This window comes from Rhipicephalus sanguineus, chromosome 5 (genome assembly GCF_013339695.2).
Source record: "Rhipicephalus sanguineus isolate Rsan-2018 chromosome 5, BIME_Rsan_1.4, whole genome shotgun sequence".
Lineage (NCBI taxonomy): Eukaryota > Metazoa > Arthropoda > Arachnida > Ixodida > Ixodidae > Rhipicephalus > Rhipicephalus sanguineus.
In genome coordinates, this window is record NC_051180.1 from 117,372,879 (window position 1) to 117,399,787 (window position 26,909).

At 44.8% G+C, this 26,909-nt stretch overlaps 1 protein-coding gene and 1 pseudogene across 1 annotated transcript in view; both read right to left on the reverse strand.

Annotated features, from left to right (window-relative positions):
• LOC119394930 (WD repeat-containing protein 7-like) overlaps window positions 1-1,946 on the reverse strand; it is a 32,735-nt gene extending 30,789 nt beyond the window's left edge. The window contains exon 1 of the mRNA XM_037662227.1: window positions 1,914-1,946. Within this exon, the coding sequence (XP_037518155.1) occupies window positions 1,914-1,946 (33 nt within the window). The remainder of the gene's footprint in view (window positions 1-1,913) is intronic.
• Window positions 1,947-4,338: 2,392 nt separating this feature from the next.
• The window catches only part of LOC119394192 (V-type proton ATPase 116 kDa subunit a 1-like), a 48,161-nt pseudogene continuing 25,590 nt past the window's right edge, over window positions 4,339-26,909 (reverse strand).

Sequence of the window (26,909 nt, forward strand, 5' to 3'; positions counted from 1 at the left end):
CATGACGTAATCTAAAAAAAAAAGCAGCACCTCCTCATATTTACCTTTTTCAACTAGTAAACATGGTTTTATCAGCTCGAGAAATGGGTGCACCACGAAGCACGCGTGTACACCGGGATCTGCTGGGATCGAGCGAACGACGCGCGCGCGCACTTCCGCAACTTGGCATGGCACCATTTCAAACAGGCGAGACACGTACTCTCCCTTATGTAGCATTCACACCTTCCTTAGATAATTACGTCCTAAGACCAGGCGAGTGGCAATTGTGCGCGTATGCATGGGCTCGTGCAGCCGCGCGCTGCCGCGGTCGCCTGCATGAGAAAATGTCGTACGCATGCTGCGCATGCGCTCATCCGTGCAATTGGAATTAACGCAACTGAGACAATGTGGACAAGGACACGCAACACACACGAGCGCTGTCTTCCTAAAGCCCTTTATGTTTTCCAACTTATCCGCGCCCTCTTCTAGCGCGCGCTCACGAAAGGAAAGTGCGTGAGGTAGATGACGACAATTGCATGGCAGAAATCCCAAATCGTCGTCTACCTCGCGTGCTTTTTCTTGCGTAATCAGCGCGGTTCCGGCACTTCACGATCATGAATCGCGTGCGCGCTACACGTAAGAATTCATTGTAGTACTTGCGCGAAAACAAACGGGGACGAAGAAAGGAGACACACGGACTAGCGCAATCTAAATTTATTTTTGAAAAAAAAAAAAAAACGTTTGCTTAAAAGCCCAACGTGATCTGCGCGCTTCCGCCAGAGAGCACACACCATCCGCGCATATAACAATCACTAGACCACAATTCCCGGGAATTGTGATCTCGGGAATTGTGGTCTAGTGATTGTTATATGCGCGGATGGTGTGTGCTCTCTGGCGGAAGCGCGCAGGTCACGTTGGGCTTTTAAGCAAACGTTTTTTTTTTTTTCAAAAATAAATCAGTTGTTAGATTGCGCTAGTCCGTGTGTCTCCTTTCTTCGTCCCCGCTTGTTTTCGCGCAAGTACTACAATGAATTCGTTCCAACTAGGCCGGCTAGCAGTTTTGCTTCAGTACACGTAAGAACTTAAAGATCGAGTACTTTTACGAAAACTCGCCACTTCCTTATCAAGAATGCTATGTCCGCTGATAATGCGCATGCGCCCTCCGTGACCCGGGGAAGTGCCAGGCGCACAGCCATAATGCAAAGGTACGCAAGATAGACGGTTATTGCTGTGGAACAAAATTCACCCTTTTTACTCACTCTGAGTGTAGCGCTGACACAGCATTCTTAGTGGCGAGAGTCGATATCGAGTTTGGAGGAAGAGAACGCGAGCAAGCCAGATTATTATTGTCCCGTGGCAGAAACACTCACCAAATACTCGACCTTTTCTTAAGAGTGTAGGGCGGTGTACAGATACACTTCTAAAGCAGTTTACGCAGTTGGAGAGTCTGTCCCAAATAATTGCTTTAAAACTCGACATTCCCCATTTTTTTTTTTCTGTCAAGAATGCTACGTCACGTCGACAGCGCGCGCACGTCTTTCGCGAACTGAAAAAAGTGCCGGCCGCGCGCAGATTCGCAGGATGCAATTATAGTGCCTAGAATATGATGCAATCGCGAATGAGGCTTCATCCTGATCGGGCTCGACTGCTAAAGGTTTTGAAGATGTCCTCTTGTGGCCGAGGTGTAAATTCGCACGTGCAGACCCGCAGGCCGCGCTGACGTAGCCGACCAAAAGTGCGGGCGCAACTTGCCTTCCGTCGGAGAATCCTGGCGTTGGCATCCGAGGGTTATATGGCCGCGCTGCTGACAGGCGTATTGGCTGATGGGAAAAGAACAGCGAAAGGCACGAGCTGCCGGTATTCTGGTGCACGAGACGCGATGTGGCACGTGTTGCGCAGATGATGATGATGATACCAACATTACTGGCACATACCCACTCACCGGGTGCGCAGAGTTCCTTAGTCATGGCCAGTTACTTTTTTCCTGAATTGGAAATGAACGGAAAGTTGGGCAAATTGGTAGGAATTGTTTGATATATTGCACCGTGCACACAACATGCAGACAGGGGCATAAGGCGAAAGAGACCAGCGCTTGCCTGTTTCCTTTGCCTTCAGTTGTTTGTTGTGTGTACGCTGCAATACCATTATGGATATTTACCTACAAGGTACCACTTTCGAAACAAGAAGAAATGGAATAAAGGTAATACTTAGTGAAGAGAAAGGAGAAAAGGTATACCTGCAGAGTGCGTCTCTAGCCTGCTACTCCTCATCGGGGTAAAGGGAAAAGGGAGAGAGGTATGATGAAAAGTGAAAATAGTATACGTAGTACAGTTAGTTACTGTATACAAATTGTCCTGTGCACGGGTGTGCACTACACACAAGAGTTTTCACATCACAGCACATCCTTTAGAGATGAACATCTAACCCACCCTCCAACCATTACCACACCAACGGGCTTTGGGGGAGAGAGCCTTGGCGAGCTCCAACATCGGTGATCAGCTAAGGATGGTAGCGAGGACCCTGAGCTTAAGGCATTCTCAACTCAGAATACCTCTCCTGAGCTAACTTGTAAATAAAGATGTTTATCCTCTCTTTCTAACCCTGTCTCAATGAAATTGATGGTTTCAGAATAATTCATCTGGTCGAGAGGAATGGAATGGAATAACTTTTTTTAATGCCCTGCATTGCGAGAAGTGCGCGAATGCGTTTAGGGCTCCCATGTTGGGACCGAAAGGCCTAGCCTGACAGCAGCATCGCGGGCTTGCCAGAGAGCTCATTTCTGGTTGACTAGGTTGGAGCTACGCAAGACAGCATCCCACCTTGCCGAGGTCGCCGAGGTAGCATCAGGGTTAGCAGGCATAATGAATAATGGAAAACACAAGAAATACAGGCCAAAATGAAAAGGTTTGAAAAGCTTATGGTGTCTTGGCTTCTTAGGAAGCCAAAACGTCTTATTAAAGTTTTTAAACCTTTTCATTGTGGTCTGTGTTTCTTGCATTTTTCTTTCTTTTTTACAATGCTGTCTCACTCAGAAACTTAAAAAAAAAGTCAGCACCCAAGCACTGCGCGTACAGCCCTCGTGTTTATCACTGGGTTAATCCTGACGGTTCATTAAAAACTTTCTCAATTATTGGTTATGTCTGTCCAGAAATCTTAAATGGTGTTTGCCACTCATGTGTTCCCTTTATTTTTAGTGGATCAGTGGAGAGTATTGCAAAATTTCTGATTTCTGTTGCACATATGCACAGGGGCAGCAACAGGATCTTTTTTTACTAAGGGCACGTGTACAGATAAATTTCGCTTTTGCCTAGACATAGAGACATTCACTGTAATAAGCACTTAAACTTGAGTCGTGCATGGCCTACATGTTTCCATGTGACCGAAAGTTTCTCCTCCGAAAAGGGCCCGGAGTCCACACAAGCAGCCATGCTTAGTGTAGCCGGGGATTAGGGGAATGAAAGAAAAGGACAAAGAGAGGAGATAGGAGTATGAAGCCTGTTCACAGAACATACGGAAGTATGATAAATCCTCAGATTTTAGCAATAAGATTTGTTCAAAACAGCTTCACAATTTCACATAACCTACAGTAATGGCTTGACCTCCAAGGTTGACAGAGTGCTTACTAGGGCCTGTTGACACATGTTGAAATTAAACAGAGGGGCAGTTCACTCGTTTTCCTGCTCATACTGTCCTCTGCTTTGCGTTTTCATTTAGCTCCAAGATCATGGCGCTTCGACACTATGCCAAGAGCAATGTATGTAAGAAACTACAGCAAGGGCATGTCTAGAGAGAAAGAGCAAAGGCAGGTTAACAGATACAAGTATCCAGTTCACTACCCCATAGTGGTGTTGGGAAATAAGGGTTGGAAAGATGGCCAAGGAGAAAAGGAACAAAGGTAGAGGGAAAGAGTCAGCAGTAAGTATTCTACATACATTACAGAATCAAAATTTACACATTTGTTCTTGTAAAGCTATGCTTGGAATTCAATCCCGAACATGTTCCTAAACACCTTTTCAATGACACTTGTTGCACCAAAGCAGACAGCAACAGTATGTGCTACATCTTAACACATCGCAGCACAACCTGTACTTTTAACAGCTTAACAATTTAATAAGCAATGCCAGGAGCAAAGTCCCCACTTCCCTTCCCTTCAATGGGGATTTAAAAAAAAAAGTTGTTACTTGCTCTCCATGGCCAGCATAAAGGTGAACTTGTTTAAAAATTCCTCAAGTGAATTGATGTTTGCGCTTCTTGTGTTTAAATGAGCAGAGTGTATAGGGAATAATCCTACTGAGGCTTTTTCGCACGTCTGTAGGTGATGTACGCAAGAGACATTCATCATAAGGCTCAAGTTTTCCAATTTTATTTACATCAGCAAGAAGCGGCTAACACTGAATAAATACTGTTGTCAATAATTATAATCAATACCGTTCACCGCAGGTATTTTACAAACCTAGTTTTTCTTACAGCGCTCACAGACACACGCTTTTTCTTCCGTGAAAGAAAAGAACAAGTACTTTTTTTTTACATATCTAGTCTTCTGCAACAGGTGCCTCCAAGATGGCTTCGAATGCAAATGGCATAAACATGTACCCTTCTCCCTTGTAAAACTTGCTCTGGAATTCCACCCTAAAAAGGAAAAAAAAAACATTTTTCAGTATTATACAGCATTTTGGCCATTAGTGTGGACATGCAGAATATTACTACTATCATGTCTTTTGGAGGACATTATAGTAGTGTGCCTGAACTGCAACGAAGGTGTCATGTTGCCTGCAAAGCACTAGTTAATTTAGCTGAAATAATTATTAGATCTAAATGTTTGCTTGAAAATTCTATTATCTTCAGCAACAATCTGTCAATGTGTAACTGAAAACTGAATTCCCTCTCTGCAGAAACACCAAAAGGTTCTACAGAAAGTTGGCTTCGTTGTAGGCTACCACCAATGCTGACCAAGCCTGTTAATACATATCTACTGGGCAAAGATTTAATTTCTGCAGCTACAGCAGCTTTCTCTTACACTCAACAACATCAAGACAAAGCTTCGCTGATACTTTCTTGAAGTGAAACCAAGCGGACCCTGCTCTTATTGGTTACTTCTTGCGAGCTTAACATGTGTGGTTCTTGTCATAACAGCGATCATGCTGCCCACACTACTTGCGAGTGGGGTCAACGCTATCTCTAACTTAAGGTTAACAGCGCGAAAAAAAACCACGGCGGACAGGAGAAAGGACGGGACAAGTGCTGACTTCCAACTGAAATTTTGTTGACAAGAAGGCTCTTATATATACCCGGGTGAACAGTACATTACGTCAACATTTCTAGAATGGAGCGAGAAGACTTGCATTAAAAAAGAGGGTGTTTCAATCGGGTCGTCCATAGCCCCTTTTCTGAGTGACTTGCTGTTGGCCAAATTTGACAGGGCATTGAATGAAAGGCTTGGTGAATTATCCGTCGTAAAGACCTTTCGTTATGTGGACGATTATCTGATAATCTTGAACTGTGATTTGGATATTTTTCATGCTAAGGTCACGCAGGTGTTACAAACGTTTCGCGAATGCCTCTGTGCGCTCGTGGTGACACACGAGACGCCGGAGAGAGAGAGCATCCGCTTTCTTGACTTAAAGATAGAGCTGTGTGAATAGCAAAATTTTGGGTGCGAAGTGAATTCGAATATTAAAGTGTGAGTGCGAATCAAATCGAATATTTTTCGAATATTTCTAGAAAATTTCTAGAATATTTTTCTAATACTTCGAAGCGAAATTGCAGAAAAAAAAGTTGGAGAGGATTTCTAAGCATATTCTTATGAGATAGCAACACGAAAGTGTTCCTTTTCGCTAGGTTGATGAAGCACTGGCGCAGTGGTGTTTCATAGTTCTTATCAAGAATGAGGCAATGTAGAGGCTGAATTCTATTTATGTACATGATTTGGTGCAACCAAAGTGTTGCCGACAACACTTTACATGTGATAGGCAAAGATGCCATTTCCTCAACCTCTCCTCCTCTTTCAACTTCTGTGGAAGCCCAACTGATGTGGCAAACAAGGGTGTGCTCCCTTGAAGTCCGGAGTTCCAAATCTGCCTCGTAGACGTCGATATATAAGAACATCTGAAATTTTGGATGCTAAAAAGCTTCGGTGTCCGATTTTTCGGACTTCCTGCCCAAATTTCAGGTCCAAAACAGCATTAATTGAGCCCCCACTGCTGACCCATCTTTCATCTCCATGTTGGAACCAGCGTTTTCTTGAGTTAATACATTTGCGACCTTAGCGGAGTTTGAAAGGCAGCTTTGCCTCAATACCAGGGTGTGATGAGGTGAAGCATATTGAAAATCTAGGGACCACTTTCAATCGGACGTTGACTTGTCTTGGCAAAGTTCGACCATAACGGAGCTTCAAAGGCAGCTTTGCCGCAATACGAGAGTGTAATGAGGTGAAGCATATTGAAAATCTGAAGGGGTCCGTTTCAATTGGGCGTTGACTGTATTTGTTTTTGGGAAGTTCGAATAGTAAAGTTTCAGTGCGAATCGAATCGAATAGCAAACACTATTAGAAAAATATTCGAAATTTCGAATATTCGCACACCCCTACTTAAAGATTTCATTCTCGGAGTATCACACATGCTGGTGTTATGAGCCCAGATTGCAGAAGCCTATTCTGCGGTTCTCGTCGGCACATAGCGAACTAGTAAAGAGAGCCATTGTACAGTCATGTTTCCAGAACGCATTAGAGAGGTCCTGCCATCACGTCTTGGAAGCCAGTTTCCAGGCACAGTCGAAGCGCCTAGAAAGACAAGGGTACCCGCACCCTTTGCTTATTTCTGTGGCAGAGGCAATGCACAGAAAAAGTAAACGTAAGAGCAGTGACGGTAACGAAGAGCGCACCACAGCGGAAAAGCGGGAAAAGTTGGCGGTCATTCCGTATATGAACTCGGTGTCACATCGCCTAAAAAAAATTGGACAACACCTCAACGTGAAAGTGGTTTTCAGTGCTCCAGACAAGTTGTCCCAGTTGGCAAACAGGACCTGCCCCGTAAAGAGGCGCGGTAAACAGTGCATGGTCAAGCACAGGACGCAGTTTGTCGACTGTGCGCAGGGCGTGGTGTACAGGATCGCATTGTCTTGCGGCGCGTGCTACGAGGGCCAGACGGGCAGATGCCTAAACGAACGCCTACGGGAGCATGCCAATAACGTTCGCAATGGCAAAGATGGCTTCCTCGCGCTTCACGTGAGCACGTGTGGGTGCACTCCGCAGTTTGAAAGGACCGCAGTTCTGGATAAGATTAAAGAAGAGCACGAGTGCATGATCTGTGAGGCTGCTCAGATGGCGCGTGAAAGGAGCACGTGTGTAAGCAAGCCATCAGTTGCATTGTCAGAGAGGGAGCTCTGTTTTTTGGGAAGCGCGAGTCGGCGTAGCAGGCTCAGTGATAGTTGATGTTTAGTGGTTTTGTATCTTTGCTTCTGTTATTCTTTTTTTTCACCGTTTTTTCTGTTCACCCGGGTACATATAAGAGCCTTCTTGTCAATAAAATTTCACTTGGAAGTCAGCGCTTGTCCCGTCCTTTTTCCTGTCCGCCGTGCGTTTTTTCGAGCTGTTAACCTTAAGTATGCACAACCAACTAGCCCAGCCAGCCATTTTATTAAGCTATCTCTAAAGCCACAATAGCTACAAAACAAAGAGACTCGAAAGTGTAGCTTTAGATAAAACCGTAGAGGCATAGTACCAGTGGAGACGCAGGGCATGCAGAAAGGCTGACAGCCCTTCCATGATCAGCAGCACGGCCACGGTGAGGAATGCCCAGGCGGCAAACGTGAAGTACATCATGAAGCCCCCGATCACACTGATGGGCATCAGGCCGTTCTTCAGCACCATGTTCCACAGCACCTCCGACAGCTCTGCGCAACACGGGAGCCACGAACGTCAGCTAGGGTCCATACAGATGCTACTGTATATATAGCATAGTCGCACTGCTGAAAGGCAGCGTACCATATCCCCTTCAGGCACGAATTATGGTACACTGTCTGCCTGCAAATGTGTCAAATTCGCATGGCATGATTCCAAGGCACTCAGTGTTACATTCAAAGGAAGGAAATGAAGGGATGTGTTGTTTTGTGTGAGTAATTAATGTTAATTAGCATGTAATTAAATATCTAATTATTCTGCAACCAGTCAGCTTCAATACTTGCATAAAAAGAATGAAATATTAGGTCCAAAATGCATGCACAATTTGTTTTTTTGGTTGTATTCGTTTCGAGAAAAGAAAAAAAAAGCTCTTGATGTTGGTCCAGGAACGCGGCACGTCGAACGATCGTCGAATATGGTAGTGTCTCCAGCAAAGTGATCCTCTGCAGTAATACACAGCCCAATGAAGTTAAATGACCGCTAGTCGTCGACTCGGGAAGCCTGCACAAATGTGCACGCTGCCTTTCAAGCCATTTGAAGAAACATGTAGTGCACGATGCACCTCCGAAGTTGATGTGCACAATTGTACACACCGCCGCTGAAGGGGATATACACTTAAAAATGTGAAGGCATTTAATACTTTGCCTTACCACCGGTTACAAACCCATATGATGAGAGTGCTTACATGGAGGTAGATGGAGCAACCGTATAGTGCAATTCTGTCCAATTTCTATGGAGCCTCGACCCAATGCTATGCATTCGTGCTGCAACAACAGGCAAAATATGTACTATAAGCTTGTTACTTAATAGCCACAAGAACCATTTCAGCAGGGATTTAAACAAGACACGAAGTTTAGGGGAAGGAGGCTTCTTTGAAGAGATGAACATCCATGAACATGGCGTGTCGCTGAAGCTGCTGTTTCGAAAAGTGGACTTGAAGACAAGCCCACTTGTCTATTTGGTTTTGCCACCAGTGCTCAAGTTCTTGTCGCTTTGGCAAATCTGACACTGCCTGCCAATAACACTCCGCAGGCAAGTAACTTGTCAGAAATGGCACTCACGTGCATGAGCCAAGCTCAGAGCCCAGAGTCGGAGGTAGGAAGCCGTGTGCGACACGGAGCCCAGGCAGTACTCAATGGTGTGGATTGTCTGGTTGATGAAGGTGTCGCCAAAATCAAATTCACCCGACTCGCTGCCGTGACCACCGTGGCCTCCTCCACCGTGGCCTCCTCCACCGTGGCCACCTCCACCGACAGCTTTGGGCGGCTCCGGCGTCGCATTGGCCGCTGCCCCTTCTTCGGCATCCTTTGGGCCGTGATGAGATGAGCTGGAGGCGCCGGCCTGCACAAAGACGGGTGAAGATCTCGAGCCTGTTTGACTAATACCCGTGCCACATGGGCACAAGAAATCACATTCAGTAGTTAAGGCATTAGGTTCCTGAACGACATATCTTTCGGTGGAGCTACCACACGTCTAAATTTGATGGCATTTGACCTGATGATGTCGATAACAGCGACTTTTGAAATAATCTTTAGGGTAGTAATGAAATATAAGTACGCATTTTAACAACTTTAATCTGCGTTCAGGGATAGTGAAATGCAGAAGTAAGCATACTATGGTTGTATTAGCCTGAGTTTGTTCCTGTATTGAGATCACAGCAACTTCGGCCATTGCATGTTGAATCTGAAGCCCGGAATCAGACATAGCCCTGATCATGTCAAAGCCGTTGCAATTCAGGAGTGAATTTTGCTATGGTGCAACTAGGAAATAGCATGCGATTTGTTAGAAGTCATGTATAAAACATTTTTGACAAGATAGATGCTATTTCAAATGCTTTATGTGTACTGCAGTGAGCAAGCCAGCTTTGGTGTAGAGAGTGCGCATTTATCAGTCAAATGGGTTATAGCGAAGGCATTAGGTGACGAATGACATTAAGGCGAATGCCATTTGATTTGCCTGTGTGGCACCTTGCAAATGGTATTAAATTTTAAGGCATTAGATAGCTGATGCCATTTTTCGTGCCCGTGTGGCACACATGTTAAGTGCGAAAGAAACAACTGTGGAAAAAATAAGAACTATAGTAACGTACTAAGTGAAGAATCTAGTCGCAAGGCTGAAGCACAGCCTACGAGGAATGCTGTAATGGAGGGCGGTGTACAAGGTTTTGCTACTTGTGCAAAGAAGACCGCAACCTATTACGAAAAGTAGAAAGATCATATGAACAGGAAAGACACTCAGACTCCTCTTTCCATAGTGCGGAGCAATTTGCTACTTTGAAGTAGCTTTTGTTGCTGTAAGTTGTTAAATATGTACACCTAAAGCTCGAGACATTACCGCATTTGGTTCTACCAGAATGAAATTGTGGTGGCCAGGAATTGAACTTTGGCCTCGCCAGCAGAAACCACTAATCAAAATATGCTGAATTACATTGAAGAAAACTAGCACAAGAACAAAAAAAATTATTTCCTGAACAGGAAAGCTTTCCAAAAATATTACTAAATTACACTGCGAGGCTTCAACGTCTTAAAAAAAGAACCCAGCATTTTATGAGGTGCTGCTGTGGAGAGCTTTGGATAATTTCATACCAGGGGTTCAGACTAGTGATGCAAAACTATGGGCAAATCGACTATCGATAGCATCGATATAACCGTCGTTAGTATTACTACCGACATTACCATCAATAGTGTTGTGAATAACTATGTTGTTGCCGGCCGGCAATATTGCCAAAAAGCACTTACGATAGCCTACTATCAGCAATACTCAGTTTACTTATTTATGAGCAATTTTTGGGGGAAAATAAAGATTATTTCGGCAGTGAAAATGCAGGAATATGTCCATCAATAAATTCATATTTAGAAGTAACCACTTTCACCTTACAATTAACAAACCTAGTTCTTGATATTTCTATTTTGAAATCACAAAATCCAATATAAATTTGAAGCTGCACAGTACTGCCAAATGTTAACCGTCTTATTTCCTGTACACTTGAATAATTGGACTTAATTGTCATGTGTCAGACAAAAATTCTGGTGAAGGAGCGCAATCAAGTCAACTTTCTTGCCCGTCAGCCTGCTCCTCCTGCTCCACAGATTTGGGGAACCAAGTTTATGCTGCAATGAGTTTGCGCGGTTGATTTTACACTATCTGTAGTACTATTAAATTTATTATCGATAGTTTTTTTTTACCACTGATAGTTCTGCATCACTAGTTCAGACACTAAAAGTACATGAGCATATCTGCATTCCATCCCCATCGGAATACAGCTGCTGCTACTGGGAATCGAACCCACAACCTCCTGCTCTACAGCACAGAGACAGCCATTGTGGCAGGTAGTAATTTACAACAAATGCTGCAAGGCAATATAATATTCACGCATAATGTACACGTACTCGTTAAGTATGCACAATTATTCACTCAAATCACCTGCTTCCAGCTTGTCTGATGTGTGGCTTGCTTGGAAGGTGAGTGTGGATAAACCAATGAATTAAATCGGCTCTGGTCTATGGGTCAAGCCATTTCAGGTTTCACCTGGCCCATTGGTTGCATTCTATGATGCTTTACTGCCCAATTTTCAGGAGAACTGGCAAGGGAGGGGAAGAAAAGTTTCCTGTACGAGCATGCTGGCATGCAGATTATTTGCATGGCGTCAAGAAAGTTGTCCCATTTCCAAATTCTTAAAAATATTAAACATAAAAACAGTGATAAGAGGTGGTCCGACGAAATTCACTATTTATGCATAACCCCGATTGGCTATTGCTTAGGAGACTCATGCACTGATGCTACCTGCAGAGTGCTTGCCCGTAGGCCTATTTTAAAAATTCGATGATTCACTGTTCCTTCATCGTATAATTCTGTGGTCGGAAAAAGTAGTGAATTAAGACGCATTTTAAGACGTTAGAAATCGAACTCATGTTTGCAGAACAAAGCACTTTGATCATATCCTCATATTTAATCACACAGTGGCAGAGGGGAACCCCTTATCACAAAGCCCAGCCAGTGATCATCACACTGGACTGAAAAGTCAAACGCGTCATGCAATCTGTAGAAACGATACGGAACACTGCACAGCAACCACGCTGCCTCCATGCTAGAGCACATACTCAATAGCCTTTAACTGTAGACGTGTAACCAGCAGACATGCCAGAACGACTCAAAACAAGTTGAAATCATGGGGTTGCATCATCACTGCCATTGCTGCAACCATGGCTGCAACGGTAAATACATTTGGGATGTAATCATTATGCAATTAAACGTGGTACAAGGCAAGTTCCTCTTTCAACCCCAGAATGATTCTTCGTAAGATTACCATAGTATTTGAACGGCCACCCCTAGCCTTCACTGCCATCTTGTGCTTGTGGCGCAAATAGAAGGGCTTGGCAAGCAGGAGCCACGGGATGCAAATCACGGCCAATATGACCAGGAAGCTCTGCAGGCCTTTCTGCACAAACGTAATGAGGGCATTGCTGCATAAATGACCACTATAGCATTGAACAGCGTGTTGCACTGCACACATTTCAGTCAGTGAATGAGAACATATAGACAACACACAACCGCGAAGTTTGCAGATTTATCTGATTCAATATCGTACAAATAGCATACGAGACAGGAAACACGGGCCCTGCATTCATTCTGCTCCGTGTCACCATCACCATAATTTATTATCCCATAAAGGCCCCGAGTTGGGCATTGCATAAGGGGAGGGTAGCGAAATATTATATACAAGGTCACGTTAATTATACAAAGGGATATCACAGACAAGGTGGCATATCACCGTTGTACATGTCTATAGAACCGAGAAAAAAAAGGACGAAAAAGAAATACACATTCAATATGTTTTTGCATGTGTTTACGAAATGTTTGATGCACTGGTTTAGGAAGCACAATCTACAAGAAGGCGTGGTTACGTTATATATTTTTATGGAAGTGAGGACAATGAACTGATATCTTTTTAAAGGCACAATTTTTGGGAAATATTATAAAAGTACAGGGCAAAATAATAAATAAAAATAAGGAAGAAGAGAAGCTACAAAGTAAGATTGCAGTTTCATATTTGAATCAGTGAGGTAAAGGAGATGCCTGCTGTTGATCAGTTTAATTTTGCCAAGTGAGCTGATATTAACTGCCTGAATTTCGAATTGTCACGTTCATGGAAGATTGATTCGGGTAGCGAGTTCCATGCTTCTATGGCCAAGGGTAAAAAACTTATTGAATGCGTTTGTAGAGCCAGTCATATATACGCTGCACACTCGTGGAATTGAAAAGCTGACGTGATGTTCGCACAGGTGGTATTAAAATGGAGGCTCGAAGCTAGGTCAGGGCGATTGTGATACAGATTGTGAAACAGTGCCAGCCACAGTGGCTTTCTTCGTTGAGCTAAGGAGTCCAGACCGATGGATGATTTGATGGTGCTAACGCTGACCCATCAGAGCTGATGATATGAGCTGCCCAATTCTGGATCTCACACTGTCCACGTTGTCTTGCTTTAAAGGGATACTGAAAGGGTGTGCCCCAGGGCTCTGTCCTTGGTCCTCTTTTATTTCTAATTTACATTAACGACCTGCCTTTGCATGTATCTTCAAATTTCCGCATGTTTGCAGACGACTGTGTTATTTATAGAACCGTTACTAACCCTTCTGACCACATCTTATTGCAAGAAGACCTCGACCACATCCTACAATGGTGTGATGACTGGCTTATGTCCTTAAACCCTACTAAATGCAAACTAATCTCCTTCACTCGTCGTCTAAATCCTCTTCGCTTTTCTTATAACATAGCTAATGTCCCTGTCGAATCAGTAACCACTTATAAATACCTTGGAGTCACCCTATCCTACAATTTGTCGTGGAACCCTCACATTGCTAGAATCACATCATCAGCTAACAAAACTTTGGGCTTCTTAAAACGTCATTTACGCAACGCTCCGAGTCATGTAAAACTACTTGCTTATACATCATTAGTCAGATCAAAGTTAGAATATGCATCTCCCACCTGGAACCCGCCTGAAGTTGGTCTCACAAATTCTCTAGAAACTATTCAAAATCGTGCAGCTAGATTCGTTCATGCTTCGTACTCATACGACATCAGTGTTACATCCCTCAAAGCAGAGTGCAACTTACCATATTTGTCTTATCGCCGACGCATTGCAACCCTCTCATTATTTCACAAGTTTTTTCACTCGCCCCTTCATCGCCCTCCTTACATTATCCCCGCAGCTCACATATCTCATCGCACCGGCCATGCACTACAAGTTTTTCGCCCACGTGCCCGCACTAAAACGTTTTCTGCTTCTTTTTTTCTCAGAGCAGCTAAAGACTGGAACGGCCTTTCCCACGATGTCGCCACAATCACCTGCCCATCAAGTTTCATGCATAGCATTTCAAATGTAACTTCGCATTGATCATTGTGACAACGCAATAACTGATTGTATATTTACCCACCCCTTATGTAATACCCTTTCGGGGGTCTTTAAGGAAATAAAAATGAATGAATGAATGAAAATTTGAAAAAGCTATGAAAACACTTGCATTTGACTCAGACGACACGACTGTTCCTATAATAGCGTTTATTTCACGTAATTTCGAGCAGTTGGCCGTATTTTTAGTGGATTGTGAGAGCGCGGCGGCTGCACGCCAGTGCGCTTGTCGACGGCCGTGACGTCGAATGCTCCAGCAAGAGGGGGGCAACCGGCACGCTCTCTCCTGCCCTGCCGCTTCCCTTTCTCCACCTCTCCTCTCAAGAACACGTTCCCGGCCTTTACTGCCTTTACGCGCGGCAGCGGGTGGCGGCTTGCGATGTCGATTGGTAAGCGATTTTGCAGCGAGCACGATTGGCGAGTCAGTATCCGCCGAGTTTCGTGTCACTTCCTCTCTAGTTCGCGGCGCGGCCACTAGACGCGCCAATTTGCGAAAAATGCATTAAATTCATTATTTTCTGCTAGTCTCTGGCTGAAATGAAGGTTGTTTCAACAAATTTCAGCACCCAATCTTTCAATTGGGCCATTTATCTCGGCGGCGAAAATTTTGTTCAGTATCCCTTTAAGTCCTCACTTGCATACCACTATCATTCTACCATGTATACTTATAAACCTGTTCAGTTTTCTATTTCTGAGCAGATACACATTTGCCACTAATGCACGGGCCTAGAGCAAAATGAATGTCTAAATTAAAGGAAAAAAAAGAAGAGCCTGCGCATAGAAAAGCATGAAAAAAATTAGGTTAAGCCTCACCTGTCCGTTGTAGAACTGTGCCTGGTAGCAAGGCTCGGTTGGGTAGGTGAAGAGGAACATGTTGATGAGTGCGATCAAGAGGCTGGGCGCACAGAACGTGTCCTTTCCAAAGTTGATGGTCCACTTGGCAAAGATAATGATCACCAGGTAGCCAAAGATGGAGCACAGAAACAGCAGCTGAGGCACGAACTCACACCATATGTTGGACATGTTGCGGAAGAACCTGGGTGACGGAAACGGAACATTTAGCTTTGTTGCAACAAAAGAGAACTTGTTCCTAGAGAGGAAGACATTTATCCAGCCACATAAACGATACAACTGTAAGTCCAACAGGTGCAGCCAGATAACCTGCAACTACTTCATAGCGCAGGCTCTAGATACATTATTGGGAGTTGTTCACCAGGCACAAAACTAGTCACACAGAAAAAAATTACGAATTCTGGCGCTATACATTTCAAAAGCATGATATGATATGCTCTAGTGGGGGACTCCAGAATGTTTTTGATCAATGGGCGTTCTTTAACGTACACCTAAATCTGAGGGCACGAATAATCAAACAGAAATGTCACCTTTCTGCCCATCACCACAAATGGGATTAGGACATTTAACCCTCTGCATGCACAGGATAACATAATAGCAAAATAATTATTACCAAAGTGTAGGGATGGGCGCATAGTGAATTTGAGGTTCGAAGCGAATCCGAAGCGAATAGTGATTTGGTCAAATAATTTCGAATCGAATAGTTCTAATAGTATTTACAGCATATTATTAAGAAAAATGAGCATTTCTGTCATTACCCTTGCACAATTTTTACCCTTGCCCAATTTTTAAGGATTGGAACTAGGTATGAGTGAATGTCACTTTTTTGGTTTGAAATGAAGTGGAAGCAGCCTTGAATAGTATCACGATTTGAATAGCAGTAGGGTGCAACTTATAAGTGGTGCAATACGTTACAATTTAAAAATGACTATACTTAGCGCATATAAGCCCATATAGCACGCTTTTAAACTTAAAAAGATATGTACATTTAGCCTTGAAGCGTGGCTTCGCGGCAGTGCAGATTTCCCCTGGATGGGTTGCCTCACGGCACAGCAACCAGACGCTGCAGTGAAACCACCTTTACAGGGGGTTATGTGCGGTCAAATGTATACATATACAGGATGTCCCAGCTATCACGCAGCACGATTTTAAAAAAGAGAGACGGCGTTACGCGAAGCAAACATACTGCATATGGTTCCTAGTATACTGGAGTAGCCACTCCTATTTTTTTCGATAATGAGATTTAATTAATTAGTCATAATTATATTTGTAACTCGAGAAGTACTCACCTAATTGTCACAATATCAATTAGGCGTATGTAGGCATGTTCAAATGGCATCTAACTGCGCTACTTTCAACAACGTGCTAATTGCGTGCTCATTTTTTCCGGTTGATCAAGAAAGCCCGTGAAATATGAGAAGTGACACGTGACTAGACTGTTGCGCACGTCGGGAACCATCGCCCTCAAACAGGCTCCCATGAGGTAGACAGTATCAAGGAAAAAATGCAGAAATAAAAAAAAAATGCATCGCCCTATTTGCCACTCCCCGGCCTAAGAAATGCACCGCTTGGTTTTACAGAGTCAGGCCATAATCAGAACACCTGCTGCATTATCAGTGAGAACAGTCGGCCGTGAGATATGGATAATGATTGTGGCGTACTATCGATCGGAATGAATCCCAGCGAAATTGCACGCATATCGTTGGCGCCCGACCTGTACCCTTGCCAAAATGCGGAACGCTGTCTCTCGCTACGGACAACAGGCAAAGCGGTTGTTTGGAGTAAGCTTATTTAAGGGCGCTGGTTTCCTTTGCGGGTGGGAGCGTAGTCACGTGTTATTTTTCATATTTCGCGGGCTTTCTTTATCAGCCGGAAAAAACGAGCACGTAATTAGTACATTGTTAAAAATTGTGCAGTTAGATGTCCTTTGAACATGCCTACATACGCCTCATTGACATTTTGACAATTAGGTGAGTACTTGTCGAGTTACAAATACTGTTATGACTAATTAATTAAACCTCATTAACGAAAAAAATAGCAGTGGCTACTTCAGTGTACTAGGAGCAATATGCAGTACGTTTGCTTCGCGTAACGCCGTTCCTCTTTTTTTAAATCGTGTTGCGTGGTAGCTGGGACACCCTGTATATTCGTTCATTTCAAATACTTTGAAATTTCGAATAATCTAAATTCGTATCGAAGCGAATTCGAATACTGTAATATTCGTTCGAATATTCGAAATGCCCGAATATTCACCCATCCCTACCAAAGTGTGTAACAGTATGTGAAAAATGTCACAAAGCAAAGCAGACATACAGGAATGGTAATAACTAGTGATGGCATGTGAAATGCAATAAGAGATGACAATCGACATTCACTTTATCTTCAACACAACTTCTCTAAGTTTTGGTTGTGGTGGCCAAGCTCCACAATTTCATTTTCTTACATTCAGCTGAGCATTGTGCAAGGTTCATTAGGGAGAAGTAAACACAGACCTAAAGGAAACAAAAGAAAAACAAGTTCCGGAATTAAAACAAGCCAGCAATGCCCTCACCTGTGGTTCCAGAGGCTGAGGAAAACTCCGAAAAGCATCTGCGACACACCCAGCACAATGGACATCTTCATCTTGTAGGAGTTTGTGAAAGGAATCTTGTTGGTAGCCAGCTGCCACACCTGCCGACAGAAATTACGTGCTGCAAAAACGGGCAATTAAACAGCTGCAAAGGCACTGTAATGAGGCTTACAGGATCCACGCCAAAAGGGTAAGGCGATCCCATGTAGTTGTCCACTGGGTCCAGCTGTTCATTCTCGTTATAATCCACCCTGAAGACAGGATAAAAAAATAAATAGGCATTCAGCATGCTGCGAGTGCTTTGCTGCCAAATGGGAAGCCCTATGCCCAAATTATTATACCATAACTGAAGATGTTTAGCACACGGAAAGTTTTCATATTGTTTCTTCTAGATGACAGTGCACTGTCTTCATTTCCCAGCGAGTTGCAATACCCATAATTTGAACTCTGTACAAGCCACCTAAAACATGAATAATTGGGAGTCTGAATAAATGGATTTGCCAGAAAATAGGTGGCCTTGATTATACAATGGGCCAGTGGTTCTGTCATGCTGATCTGCACATCGGTCGGCAAACTTACTCATGAGCCGACTCGCTCAGACTCAGACCGAGCCGTGAGTATGTAGTGAGTCCGAGTCCTGGTGAGCCCTAAGTACAAAGTGTATTTATTGAGTGAGCCTGAGTGAGCTCCACATTTTTTGCTGAACTGTGGTCCTATCTACTCAACTTCAGTATACTAATCAGCCTTATGTCAGGTCACGTTTATATGCACGTGTACTCACACATACTTCAAAGCACAAGCGTTTATATGCTAGCTCAATATTTATTGACCAGAGGCATGAGAGAAGGCGCATAAACGGCATCCAGGGGAATATCAGCTGCTCTGTAACCGACTTGAGCTTGGGCAAGTGAGGTGGCTTTGGCACATGCACCTATCCATTAGAGGTTGAGAAAGATGGGACCTGACCTTTCTGAAACAAGCCTTGGAAGGCAGTGTGAACGTTGAAGGTTGTTACATCAGCCTAGAGAAGCTCTTGCTCCAGCATGTGAACCCGTGTGAACCCACTGATGGAAACTATGCGCACGCAGAGCATTGAGCCCCTGTTACTGTAATGCAACACCACAATGCAGACGCGATGTCGGCCAGCCCTGCTATTACCACACAAGTAGAGGGAGAAAGTCCGGGTAGGCAGAGCTCTGTTGACTTTGCAGAAGATAAGAGCCATCTTTCCACTTCCTGAAGAGTCACCTCTCTGTTGAGCTTTTCTGGCACTTGTGTCGGCACTTGTTCCCTTGCACGTTGCCAGAGTTCACGGAGTGAAAGGTTGCACTGATTTTTGCTGGTAGCAGGGCTGACAAAGTGGCCGAACCACTACCACTACCCCTCGACCCTAGCATTGTGAAAGGAAATGCTCAGGATCATCGCCAATTTTTTCTCCACCTACCTGGGCCTCCTCAGACTTCTTTCTCCTTCTCCGCTTTGCCTCTAGACAGCATTGCTTTGCACATACACACTCCACACTCGATTTCACAGATGGGGCAGATACATTTGTGTACACAGAAAGGCTCCCTGTTTGCAGTCACGGCTACAAGTGGCACTGGCTAACATTCCCAAACAGGCAGGGGAATGATCATCGCCGTAGCTCAGTTGGTAGAGCATTGCACAGGCAATGCAAAGGTTGTGGGTTAGATCCTGCCCAGCGGCAAGTCTTTTTAAAGACTATAGTCTTTCTTGGGATACTTGAACACAGAAATTTTGGTCTGTCTGTCTGTGTCACACGATTCAGCCACCCGGCCAAGTTTAAGCACTTGCTGAACGCCCAGCCATCTTGAACTGGCAGCTGCATTCATAGTTGTGAACATTGTCGATCAAAAAGCAAATATTACGCATATCTGAGGCGCAACATCAATATGTAAGTATTAGGTGGTGTGTTCCTTTACTAGAAAATACATAGATATGTAATTCTAAAGACCCTAGTGTTTCTTAGGCTGTGCTGAAAATGCGACTTTATGCAAGAAAAAGCCCTCTGCCGACGATATGGTGCTGCCACCTGGCAGTGGCCCTGGGAACAGCATCACGGGTGGCTGTGGGTGAGACCAGATGTAGTACGGCCGGCAGAAGACTATCGTCTTTCGACGACATTTGCAGCGAAGCACGCAGATAGGCGACTAATTTTTTCTTCTGCTTTCAATTCTCTGTTTTCATAAATACAGTAGAACCCCGCTGTTACGTTCCTCACTGCTGCGTTTTCCCGGCTGTTACGTCGTTTTCCACCGGTCCCGGCATAGCTCCCATAGGATACAATGTATTGGGAACCCCGCTGTTACGTCGTAACTGTCGGACCGTTCCCGTATGATACGTCGCGAAGTGCGCTCGGAGCCGACCGAGTGACTACCAAAGAGAGCCGCCATGGTGCATTTTCACGCAGCTTGGCCTCGTTTGACCGTAATATTAGCCGCATGAGAGGCGCAAGCAACAGAATCTTTCAATTGATGCAAACAAAAGCATGGCCTTCGAGATTGGCATTTACTATTGACAAAAGCATAGCCTTTGAGATTTGTATTGCACAAACATGGCGTGTATGACGTAATTGCTTGCGAAAGCAAGGCCTTCGAGATTGGCATTCACTTCTGCCATCGCGTCGGCGTAGACTCATCATCATCGTTATTTGTCGGAGAGTGGGAGGAGTTCGAGCTGGTTGGAGCTCGCACGGTCGTGCGTGCGGTTCGCGGTCGGACTCGCCGCGCCGGTCGTGATTGCGTGTGCTTAGTTCTTTCATGCCTACAGCTGTTGGTGTTAAAAAAATCACATACGTTGATTACATTTCTGTGGATGAGGCCGTCCTAAGCTCCGCGTTTCTATCCATCGACTAGATCGCGGCTGAGCGCGCCAATTTTCGTGCTGCTCGTAAGAATTGAAATAAAATTCTGTACCACTAAATATTTTGCCGTTTTTCCTGTTTTTCGGCTCTTACGTTTCCCGTCTCTTACGTTTATTTCCTACGGTCCCTTCAAAAACGTATCAGCGGGGTTCTACTGTATTACACATAACACCCCTATGCTTTCCCCGGCTTCGTTATCTGTTGTTTCATATGGTTGTACGATGCACTAAACAATTGTAAAGCTTGGGCAATTCGTGCACAAGCATATCATGCCAGAATAAGGGAAAGAAAAAAAATCGCCACGCACTTCTTTGGAACAAACCAGGATGAGCCAAAGATGTTGAAGGATTTTGAGAAGGTGTCGTTGTAGAGGACGCCTGTGTAGATGCTGAAGGCTCCCATAAGCAGGATGATGTAGCGGCCACCAAAGAATGTGTTCCAGATCTGTTCAAGTTCAGCATACAGCAAGCAACCAAAGATCAATGCCTAGCAACGAAGTTAACTTACAAAGCACTAGTAATTTCTACCTGGAACATCAACGCGTTTAGCCATAGACTGCAGGTACATATTTTCTAAACTGGCAATGGGCACAGGATTTCTGCTGGACTTATTTTACTATTATTATTACTGCTGGGCTTCAATTCTGCAATTAAAAATCATAAATCATGCTCTGGAGTGGTTAATTACAAGACATCTTAATGGCAATATGTTGAATACCTAAAATCACTCTGCAATCTGCCTTGCAAGTAGTGCCTGCCTCTAAGTAGTCCAATAGTCTAGTTGATAAGAAAAAATTCTGTTATCTGCCGTAGGAGACATAATATCTGACACTGCTCTTGCACAGTGTACATAAACAGCAAAGCTCCTTCATTTTGCCTCATCTAATCTGACCACAAAACATGACCTGCAACTCATCCCTGTTGTTTATAGCAAGTCTGTCATGTCACTCATCCTCTTTCAACCCTTTGAGGGTCACTTCATTTAAGAAGCGTCTCATTTCAAGAAAGAACAAGTACCAAATCATTTCTTTCGGTTGACAATAAAATGACAATTTCGCTTAATATGTGTAGTATTGTACATGGTTTATTAAATAAACTAGCATAATAAATTATTTTACAAATACAATGACATTCAATGATGTCATCAAGCGAGCTACCATCGGCAAACCATCCAGATTCGGTATCGCGCCAGGCTTAGCAGTGAAAATGCGGAGTATGCAGATTGCTAGATAAAGTAGGATTGACGAGGAAATATTAAGCTGCACATGTCGTCAATACCGCCCCAGAGTTTGTTTAAAGGGCCAGTAAACAACCCCGCAGTCCAAAATTTGTGATGAAGCGATAACTGCGCACTTATACGATGTGAACATGCTGCCACAAGAATTTTGTGAATAGGTGCTGTAATAAGGAAGTTGCAGGGTATAGGAAACCCAAGCTCAAGTTTACGGCGCGATGACAGCGCCGCGCTTTGGCTCTGGCGGCAAGCGCTGGAGCTAACGGAGGCAGGTGCAGCAGACTAAGCCTCTTTTATGGCAGCGGTAGCACACACGCACATGTGTTTTTCTGGCGGTGCGGGTAACTGGGGTACCATCAGCTTGGCACGCTGAACCGAGAGGCTTGCTGTGCAAAGCTGCGCATATCCATGATGGCGGAAGCAACCCCACGGAAGCGGAACCGAGGTCCGAAGTATTGCTGTGTCGTGGGCTGCCACAACAGTGCAGACAACACCTAGGCACGCGATTCACGCGTGAAACTGTATTGGTTCCCGGGCATGTCGCACGAGAAATGAGGGTGACAGGCGTGGATCACCTAAAGATCACCGCAGTAAGGAGAATCAAGTATGCCCTAGCTGACAGCGCTGTCTCGCTTTCTGTTTTGGCTGTCTCAGTTCATCGCTTTCCTTAGTTTCGACTACCTGAATCAGTACGCAACGCGGCGCATGCACGCAATGACTACAGCATGGGCATCCGGAGGGTGAGCAAGGGGGGGCAGCTGCCCCCCCTTGGAATTTCGGATATTTTTCTATGCAATAGCAATAAGCTATACAGCTTGATCAGCACACTCAGGTCCCGACCTTCAGGACTGCCATTCAATTTCGTGCGTTACAAACTATCGACTAATCTACCTGTCATGTCACGGCAATGAAAGAAAGGCAGCCAGTGCTAGATGATTCCCTCCCCCCCTGCGGATGCACCCCCCCTGCAAAAAGTTCTGCGGACGCCCTTGGACTACCGTAAGGATTACTCGCTGTCTTCTCGCATTGTGAAAGTCCATTTACGGTTGTAGGTCCACTTATGATTGTAGGTTGTAGGTGTGGGTGATTCCCCGTGTTCGTGAGACCTACCTGTTGTTGTTGAACGTTCACACTCACGTTATACCTCGGTTAGCATTGCGCAGGTGGTTGAATTGAACTCGGCACATTGTCAGAAGTATGGCGCCTGCAATTTATACATCGGGAAGGCTGCTTACAATGTAAATCGTCTGCTCTACAATGTAAACGTGATTGACGAGCCTTTCTCCTTTTATCACGTTCGCTTTTCGGAAGTGCCTGTCCAGCTCGGAGATCTTTTTGAAGCTGCACCACAGGTGGTGCATTGTAAGGCGACGCGAGTGTACTGCGAGAGCTCTGCACGTGCACGAAAGCGAGCTGCAGCGTGGTGGCGAGAATGAAGAACACACGTTGTATGCTCCCAGTTTCTATTTTTCTGCCAGAGATGGCGCTGCCTGTAAAGCGCGGTGACTGTAAAGCGCGGTAAAGTTGCCCATGGGCAACTTTACGTAGCATCGACTCTGTCACCCACTAAAGTGTTATGTAGCACGTCACTTTGCGGGTGAAGACGACTGAGCAGGCGCTGGAGAGGGGCACGGAAATTGTTTTTTGAAATGGGGCGTCTGCACGGCACACAGCGCTGTGATATTCACAAAATGTAATCGCCGTGGCTTTCTGCACGAATTGGCAAGCTTGTTTCGGAGGCGTAAAAACAGTCAGCGCCTGTTTACTGGCCCTTTAAAAGAACATAATCACACACCAACCTCGTTATCAGATTTTTTAGCCTGCAGGGCTTTCTCCTTGAGAACCATCCACAGTGCAAACAGGAACATCAGGGTACCGTGGCCAGCATCTCCAAACATCACAGCAAAGAGGAATGGAAACGTGATGATGGTGAACGGGGCTGCAGCAAGTTAGAGGAACAGACATCAGCTAAAAACACTTGCACAAAAAGCTTCCTCCTGCTTCCCTATAATGATACAGCTAAAGTGTTCCCGATGCATGTGCAAAGAGTTATTTCAAAAATATGTAGGTGAAGATTATGAGCAGTACTCCAAAGCTTGAGTGCATGCCAGCACATTTTGGTCAAGATTCAGGAAAAAAAATTTGCTCTAAGCGAGAAAACATAAAATGAAAAACGCACAGCCAATGACCAAATTATAACAGTCATAACAGACATTGCAAACAGGAACTACAAAAACAAGGATGCAGGAAAGTCGGTGAAGCTTGGTTTTTTTAAAATAAATGTCTTGGTTTAAATAAATGCCTCGAGACAAGGTTGAGGGCAATGCAAACACAAGAAAATGGAGCTCATGATTCAACTTGTAGTCTAACAACACTATCAATAAACAGTACAGACACTCGTGAAAGCTCCTGTTCTACACATCATATGTTCCGAATTTACACTAACACACGGCTCTGCTTTCAGCCCTTTTGCATTTAGAACCAGTTCCTTCTTAAGTTCACTTTGACAACATGAACCTGTGCCGAATAGCTGGTACCTATGTACAGCCTAACATGACAAACTGCCTAATAGAAAGGCCCAGCAGCCAATCATAAGGTAAACAAACTACCCCCACTGTGCTCACCTGGGTTCACCTCCCTGTAACTTGGCACAGCATAGGCATCAACAATGTTCTGGAATCCCACAGTGAAGCGGTTGGTCCGGTTGTAGGTGGGTGGGGTCTCCGTGGTCTCCATGCGGTTCAGGATGGACGGCACTGTGTTGCCACCACGATCCTGGAGGAATATGGCAAACTTGTACCAAGTGTGTGATAGGACACATGAATGGCCTAAACGTTCTCGAAACATCTGGCTCTCACAGAAACCAATGAAGCCATACTACCAGGTTTTAACTAAGGCAATTCAAGTCACCAGTTATGTTTTACATTAGCACCATTTATTGTTGTCATGTCTGGCCTTACACTGGTACAATCAAACAGACCATGCAATGAGCACTGGCTTGAGTTCACGGTAACTGTTTATTGTAGGCCAATTTCACAGATGCATTAAAGGATGTCATTAACAATTTCTGCTCTAATGAACCCAACTCAAGCAGTCCTAAAAACAAGCCTTCCCGAGCGTAAATTTTGTTGTCCTTCCATGTATACAGGGTGTCCCAGCTATCACGCAGCACGATTTAGAAAAAGAACAGCGTTACGTGAAGCGAACCTGCTGCATATTGTTCCTAGTACACTGGAGTAGCCACTGCTATTTTTTTCGTTAATGAGATTTAATTAATTAGTCATATCTATATTTGTAACTCGACAAGTACTCACCTAATTGTCAAAACGTCAATGAGGCGTATGTAGGCATGTTCAAAGGACATCTAACTGTGCAATTTTTAACAACGTATTAATTACGTGCTCATTTTTTCCAGCTAATAAAGAAAGCCCGCGATATGAAAAATAACACGTGACCCTGCTCCCACCCACAAAGGAAGCCAGCGCCCTCAAATAAGCTTACTGCAAACAACCGCTTTGGCTGTTGTCCGTTGCGAGAAACAGCGTTTCGCATTTTGGCAAGGGTACAGGTCGGGCACCAACGATATGCGTGCAATTTCGCTGGGATTCATTCCGATCGATAGTGCGCCACAATCATTATCCATATCTCACGGCCGACTGTTCTCACCGATAATGCAGCAGGTGTTCTGACTACGGCCTGACTCTGTAAAACCAAGCGGTGCATTTCTTAGGCCGGGGAGTGGCAGATAGGGCGATGCATCTCTTTTTCTTTCTGCATTTTTCCCTTGATACTGTCTACCTCATGGGAGCCTGTTTGAGGGCGATGGTTCCCGACGAGCGCAACAGTCTAGTACGTGTCACTTTTCATATTTCACGGGCTTTCTTGATCAACCGTAAAAAATGAGCGCGCAATTAGCACGTTGTTGAAAGTAGCGCAGTTAGATGCCATTTGAACATGCCTACATACGCCTAATTGACATTTTGACAATTAGGTGAGTACTTGTCGAGTTACAAATATAATTATGACTAATTAATCAAACCTCATTGACGACAAAAGTAGCAGTGGCTACTCCAGTGTGCTAGGAACAATGTGCAGTGGGTTTGGTTCGCGTAACGCCGTTCCTCTTTCTTTAAATCGTGCTGCATGATAGTTGTGACACCCTGTATATCATTTGTCATCGAACAATTTAACCTGTCATAACAGCCACCGTGTGAGATAAATGTCTTTCAGGTTGTATCTCCAGAATGAACACACACTCAACCACACAGGCCGTCCAGAGAACTTGTGTATTCAGGTAGGAGGATGAAGTAGAGCCCTCTGTGCAACGTACCGTTGAGCACACCACATAAAAGTGAGCGTGTGGCAGCTCAATCATTAATAAAGGGGCCCTGCAACATTTTTTCAAGTTACCATCGAATGGCTTCATTAAAGGAGTTTATTGCCTCACGAATTGACCGCCGCAAATTTTTAGGGGCGTAGCTCCTCTTAGTCTAACCTTGTCCCATGTCAGGCGTAACCGGCAGTATCTCCCGAACAGTATAATAGATGGCGCTGTCTCATAGAAGTACATACAAACTGCACTTGACTGATGATATTCTAGATGGCGCTGTACACAATCTGTGTTATTCCAATAGAAATGTGTGCAATAGTGCGCTTGTGTGAATCGCCACTAGATGGCGGTGGAAGTGCCGCTACTCTCCGATCGGCTGCTGCGCGGGCTGTGCCTGGCTTGCGGGGAACGAGTGCCTCTCTCAGTCTCCTGGATCGTCACCGTACGTGTCGGATCGTTGGTGGGGCATGGACGAAGCAGAGCGGCGGGTGCGGAGGGCCCAGCGGCTCGTGCTCGTCGCCAGGATCCCGCGGTGCAAGCCCGAGAAGTGGCGGCGAAGCGAGTGCGGCGCCTGGCAGACCTTGATGGTGCTCGTGCGCAGGAAGCGGCGCCAGCAGTCTCACATTCAAGGAGCCGACGTGCGGTTCGAGCGGGAATTTCTCGCAGTGGCGGTGCCTGGCAGACCTTGATGGTGCTCGTGCGCGGGAAGCGGCGCCAGCGGTCTCAGATTCAAGGAGCCGACGCGCGGTTCGAGCG